This window comes from Dasypus novemcinctus, chromosome 11 (assembly GCF_030445035.2).
Source record: "Dasypus novemcinctus isolate mDasNov1 chromosome 11, mDasNov1.1.hap2, whole genome shotgun sequence".
Classification (NCBI taxonomy): Eukaryota; Metazoa; Chordata; class Mammalia; order Cingulata; family Dasypodidae; genus Dasypus; species Dasypus novemcinctus.
In genome coordinates, this window is record NC_080683.1 from 117,152,990 (window position 1) to 117,159,300 (window position 6,311).

General features: G+C 58.9%; 1 protein-coding gene across 1 annotated transcript; it reads right to left on the bottom strand.

Moving 5' to 3' along the window:
• Positions 1-4,936: 4,936 nt before the first annotated feature.
• On the bottom strand, positions 4,937-5,755 carry OLIG3 (oligodendrocyte transcription factor 3). Its single transcript, XM_004468551.1, has one exon. It carries the CDS (start codon positions 5,753-5,755, stop codon positions 4,937-4,939), a length of 819 nt encoding a protein of 272 aa, XP_004468608.1.
• Between the last annotated feature and the right edge of the window lie 556 nt (positions 5,756-6,311).

Here is a 6,311-nt window from a genome sequence, read left to right on the forward strand (position 1 = left end):
CGCAGCCCTCGCTCCCTGCTCCCTCCAGGGGTCTCACGCCCAGGCCCGGCCCAGGGCGCCGCGAACTTTCCTTGCAGGGCGCCGGCCTTAGCGGACAGTGTCCCCCTGGGGGCCCGGGGCTGCGGGCAGGGCCGGGCGGGGGTCGCCCGCGAGCAGCGCCAGGGGCTGCGGCCGGATGGGGGTGGCGTCGGTGCCCGGGCCTCGTGAGGTCCCCAGCGAGGAGACTGGCCACCAGGCCGTCCCAGGCCTGAGCGAGGTGTACAAACTGGTGAGTGCCAGCGCTGGGCGGCACGCGGGAGCGCAGGGGAAGCCGAGGAAGGCGCCGCTCAGCCCCAGCGAGCAGGTGGGGGTTTGCGGTGGCTGTGGTTGGGGTGGTGGCCGTCGCTCGCCTTGGGGTTGCTTCTCCCCCTTGCAATTGCAAAGGTGCTGGGTGTTCCAGGCCTCCGCGGGCCTCGGCGCCTTCGGCGTGGGCCCCACCGCCCGGCGTCTTTCTCGAGGGGGACCAGGGCCCGGAGCTGGGTCAGTGTGGGTCGGACCTAGCTCCTGGCACCCGCCGCCGGGCGGAGGAGGAGGGACGCGGGGCCGAAGCGGGGCGCGCCAGCTGGGGTCAGCGACCGACAGCACCCCGGGAGGCCCCGGCAAGGGATGCGACGCCGCTGCTCTCGCTATTTCGTCGGCGCTCCCGCACCTTCTCCGGCCCCGCGCCTGCGCTTTCAGGGAAAGGTTAACTGGAAGCGGACATCCAGGACCCAGTGACGCCGCGGAAGTCTCCGAAGTTCGACTCTTCTGGGCTACGTATCCGGGAAATGGGTGCACGCGGGGCTGGGCAAGCTGGCAGGGCTGCAGAGGGCAAGTGCGCTCCCCTCCCGCGGGTTACCCCAGAGAAAAGCTGGAGCTGCAGGCCCGTCCCCCTAGGGCCAGCACCCTTGGCTACTGCTTTGGAAAGACCCTTCCAGCGCCCCTCTGCTGCCGTGCTTCCTCTCCCTTTCCCGAAACCGAGGGGCCGTTCCCCCTAGGAGAAGCCCCAATCCCCATCGGTCGACGGCCAGTCTTCACCGCCCCCTTTCTCAGCTGGGATCCGAGGGCGAGGGGGGGAGGAGGGGCCGGGGTGTGGCCCGGGCGGGGGGGGGGGGGGGCGCGGAGGGGGAGGCAGAGGTGCCCCGCGGAAGGTCCCTGCCGTCCAGGCATTGGCACCCCCCCGAGACAGAGTCCGCCTCGGGAGAGCCCCCCAGGGGTCTTCAGGATGGCAGAGGCCCGCAGGGAGGGTTGGAGCGTTGGGGCGCCAGATTTGCCAAGGGATCCCCAAACCCTGTGGTGGGAGTGGGGAGCCCAGGTCGAGGTCTCTGGAAGGGACCCGAAGGTGCAGTCTTGTTGGCAGTGCGCCCATTCAAGGAAGCCCCCCTCTACGCAGAGAGAGAAGCCCCCTGCAGCTTCTGCTGAGGGTATTCGTGGAGGCGACAAAGGCTTGCCCGACTGGGGAAAATCTGCCCGGCTGTTTGGAAACAGGACATTTCAGGCGACATGCTTCCTCTTGCTGGCGCAGCTTGGATACCGTGGGCTTTGCGGGCTGCTCGGGACACGGCTCCCTGCCCTGTCCGGACAAAAGCAGGGGACATGGGGTGGCAGTAGGGGAGGGCCCCTGGGAACAAAGATCTGGCGGCCGGGCCCAGCCGACATTGCCCTTTTCTAAGTGTGACTTTCTCCCCCGACAAGGTTTCTAGCCAGAGCTTCTCCAGATACCTCTGCCCAGGAGGCTTCCCCTGTCCTTTTAAATATAAGCAACGTTTAATCTGGAAAGGAAGGATGGTCACTGTGATTCTACATTTAATTAAAACCGACTGTAAACTGGCAAACTTTCGAGAAAGTGGCACGTGTGCAATTTCAAAACCAAGAACCATTCCCACTGTCCTGACCGTGTAGCCTTGTTTGTGGTCTCAGCAATTTAACGAAAATGCAATCAAAGTAAGTCTGCCTGCGAATTCACTCCGCCAGGGGACCAGCAAGGCCCTTGAGGAGAGGCGAGTAGAAATGTTTCTTCCCAGTAAACCAAGAAGCCCCGAGGGGCACCGGCTGCCACTTCAGTTTCCTCCTTGGGTTCCTGTCCAGTCGCTAAAGAGACCCTCTCTCCCAGTCTCCGCTTAAAGGACTTTTTATAACCAGAGAGTCGCCCGGCTTAGGGACTCTGTTGGAAGCAGTGCCTGGTTTCCGCTTCAGTTGGAGAATGTGGGGTTCAGTTCCCTGGGCTCAGAGTCCTTAGCACAATCCCCCAGGACAGAGTCCACCTCACAGCTCCTTGCGGTGACCACTGGAGGACACTCAAGGGACTCCGGTCTCAGCCACCCAACCTCAAAAGGCTCCCGTGGTGCAAAGAGTGTGGCCTCAGCTCCTCCGCAGCACCCAACTCCAGCCCAGCTCCAGGGCAGGGCAACGCCAGAAGGCCAGTCTTGGGGGGTGGGGCAGGCCTTTGGAAAGACTGAAAGGAGGCGAACGGCTCCCAGGAAAGTCGTTGTCCTGACTGATGAAACTTTCCCTCCCCCTGCCCTTTCTAAATAACAAACTCTCTGGAAAGGCTGGAGGACTGCCTAGTGTTGGTTTCAGATAAATCCTCAACAGCTCCTTCCTGCCCCAGAGAAATGAATCCCCTTCCGGGAACAGGCGATTATTCCCCCATTTGCCTAAAACCAGTGGAAACCAGAGCTTTCCACTGCAGACCCTCACTCCAGGTTTTCTCCCGGGCAGGACAGGGTGGGTCAGGTGGAAGAGAAGAAGATGGCTAGAGGAGACCGAGATGTCCCCCCCAGGCAGGGGCAGCCCAGGGAAGGGAGCAGGACCCAGGCAGGCCAAGGAAAAAGCTGCCTAGAAGTGCCTCTGCCCTGCGCCCTGGGGAAAGACACCCCTGCCCGCCTCTGGCCAAAGCCCCTCGATCTGATTGGATGCCGGTTCTGGCGGGTGGGGTACGTTTCTCTTTTCCCCAGTGGAAAATAGAGTCATGTGCTGTTGGGGTTATCATCACTAGAGTTCGATTTCTTGTCTTCTTTATGCCAATGAACAAAAACCCCTTGCTGGCTTACTTTCACGAAAACAAACTCTTTGACTATGGGAGAAAAGTATTGTACAAAATTGATTAGAAGGGATCGTTTTAGCAGTTATTTATGTAGACAGAAGTCCAATCATAGTCTACTAATGGCACCAATAATCTTCTAAGGGGAGGAGGCAGAAGCAAGAACTCTGCCATAAATCTGCACAAGGAGAGACTTAGGTGGTGATTAGCAGTGACCCCCCTCCCCCCCCCCCCCCCGCACGCCCCCCAAATCCCCTTTCACAGCAGAGCACCCGCCACAGGGCAGGCATTTGGGTGAGTGGTTATTTTCCAGGACCCACTCTTGGCTCATTTTCTAAACATATACCGGATTTTAACCTGTTTAAACAAAAAAGTCCACTTGGTCAACTTAAAGTGAAAAAACAACAGCAGAAAAACACAAACTTACTGCTTCCTTCTCGCTGGTTGCCAGCACAGCCAAGGCAGTCACCACCCTCCGCTCATTTCCTGCCCGCTTGGGTTTCCAGATTACTTTTTAAAATCTCAATTGCTGAGTTTATGAGGGTCTGGTTACTGCAGAGAAATAAGGAGCTTCAGATAACATAAAATTACAAATGGGGGCAGTGTCCCATCCAAAGGACATTTAGATGGAATAATTAACATCAATTTACCCATCTTCTTTCCCCATAAATGACCAGAGAAAACCTTCAGATCCACCCACCCATCGAAATCCCTCACTGCACCCCCCCACACCCGTACTAGGTCCGCATTTTCTCTATCCCAGGGCTAACATTTTAGGCAAAGGCAAAACCAGGATTTAAAGGTTCTTTTTTATTTGAAATCTCATCCAGAAACACTGGTTATTAATAAATATATCATAGTTATCAAGAATATATAAAAAATAAAGACAGGCATTGTCTTTGAGGCCCTAACAAAATATTTCAAGCAAATGTTCCAGAAAATAAAAGCGATCCCTCTTCCCCAAACCACAAGTTTTCAAAGCTGATGATAGAGAGCGGCGACCCGGCATGCAGAATAGCTGAGCAGTGGGGGTGGGGCGAGCCCCTAAGGGAGCCCACGTTTTTGCCAACTGGGGCCGGGACGGCTGAGGAAGGTTTGGGACGGAGTTTGAAGCGGGTGGGGCGGGGGAAGGAGCGCGTGCGCAGGAGTGTGGGTCTTTGCACTCTGCCCCCGTTTTCATTTCCTACAACCACAGACAGTTAGATGGAGGATGGGGGAGAATTCACTAGTAAATCCTTGTTACAAGGAAAACGGCATCACGGCCTGCACAACATGTTCAGACAAGATTCATTTAGAAGCTGCATGCATTCTTTTGACCTACGCTGTGTGGAAGGGAAACCCCTCCGGGAAGGCATCCTGGCCTGGACGGAGCCGAGATCCCTCCCTTTCCATTGTCCCTAGAAAAACTGTGGCGACAACACTGGCAGTCAAAATTGCATCCACCTCAGGGAAATATTTACATTTGTTTTGCCCAAAGGGAGGGTCGTCTTTTTGCAAAATGAGAACACAGAGCCCGAGGAGGAGTCCTCTCCAAGCCCCTTCTCGAGTTTCCAACGACACCGGTCCCGTCCCTATACAACAAATGCAGTTTTGACAAGAGCTGATGGCAGTGAGAAATACTGGCGCGGCCTGGGGGAAAGAAGCATGCATGCAAACACACGACATCTGGGCCAGCCCCCTCCGCTCCCCCCCGCCCCCCCAGACTCGGCAGTCCTTTCCCTCCAGGGGTCAGGTGGGGTCTGCGCTTCCTCCGAGGGCGCGGGCAGGAAGGGCCACCCTCCCGCCGGCCCAGGGCCTGGCCTCCCTCTCCCCTCCCGGCCCCGCGGCCCTCCGGCCGCTCCGCCCGCATCCTCGGCCGCGCGGCGGGCCCGCAGCTCACTTGAGCAAGTCCTTGGACTCGGCCGACAGCCGGGCCATGCTGGCGGTGGAGAGGGCGGACAGGTGCGGCGGCGGCGGCATCTGGCAGATGGTGCAGGGGCAGGGCAGGCCCGCCCAGTGCTGGAAGCCGCTGCTCAGCTGCAGCGCGGGCGGCGTGGAGGGCGCCTTGAGCAGCGAGTGCGGCGGCCGGATGGTGCCGAGGGCCGGCAGCGAGGCGGCGGACAGCGGCGACGAGGCGGTGCCGGACGAGAGCGCGCCGCCCAGGATGGGGTGCACCGGGTGCACGGCGTTGGCGGCGTGCGCCGGGTGGCCGGCCGAGTGGCCCACCGTCCCGCAGTGGAAGGCCGAGTGGTGGCCCCCGTAGATCTCGCCCACCAGCCTCTTCATCTCCTCCAGGGAGCTGGTGAGCATGAGGATGTAGTTTCTCGCCAGCAGGAGCGTGGCGATCTTGGAGAGCTTGCGCACCGAGGGCCCGTGCGCGTAGGGCATGACCTCGCGCAGCCCGTCCATGGCGAGGTTCAGGTCGTGCATCCGCTTGCGCTCGCGCCCGTTGATCTTCAGCCGCAGCTGCTGCAGGTCCTGCTCCGACAGCTGCTTCTTGATTTTGTACTTGCTGCTCTCGCCCGCGGCCTTGGCACTGGCCCGCGAGAGGCTCTCCCCGGGCATCTTCTGCACCATATCGCCCTGCGTGGATGAGACCGAGTTCAGCCGGCTCTCCTGGTGGTGGTGGTGGCGGTGATGGTGGTCCCTCAGGTACAGCTCATCCATGTCCGGAGACGAAGCTCTGCTGGAGACAGAGCTCGAATCAGAATTCATTTTAGTATAGAGTTGCGGCCCTACCGTGGGGAAGCCTTAGGCGGGAGAGCAAAGAAAAGAAATCTTGAAGAATGATAATAATAGTAATAAAAATCTGCAGTCCGGCAACCCACTTCTCAGAGGCAAGACCAGAGAAGAAAAGCCGAGGCGCTGCCTCTCCCCGCCTCTCGCCCTCCCCTCTCCGCGCCTTCGCGTTAGGCTGTTTCCTGGACAGCTAGTTGGTGTGCGCTTCCACTAACCTCACGCTGAAAAAGAGGGGCTTTTATAGAGCTGCGGCGGAGAAAAGAGACAAAAGGAGCCCTCCTATCTATCCTGGGCTGGTTAGGATGACGTGCCATCATTCAGGGCGGTGCGCTTTGCTGTCCCATTTAGCAAGGATTCCTATTCATATTCATTGGGGGCCGCCCTGGGACACCTCTGCTTGGAGCCGCTAGGAGCCTCCAGGCACAAAACCCTCTGATTGACACACTCACCGCTTCAGCTCACGCCTTCCTGAATTTTTTTTTTTTTTTTTTAACTTTCCTCCCCCCTTCCCCCCCTTCCCAATTTCCCTAAC

Excerpts from the sequence above, each read along its gene's own strand:
- OLIG3 (XM_004468551.1), bottom strand. The coding sequence starts at position 5,755 with ATGAATTCTGATTCGAGCTCTGTCTCCAGCAGAGCTTCGTCTCCGGAC.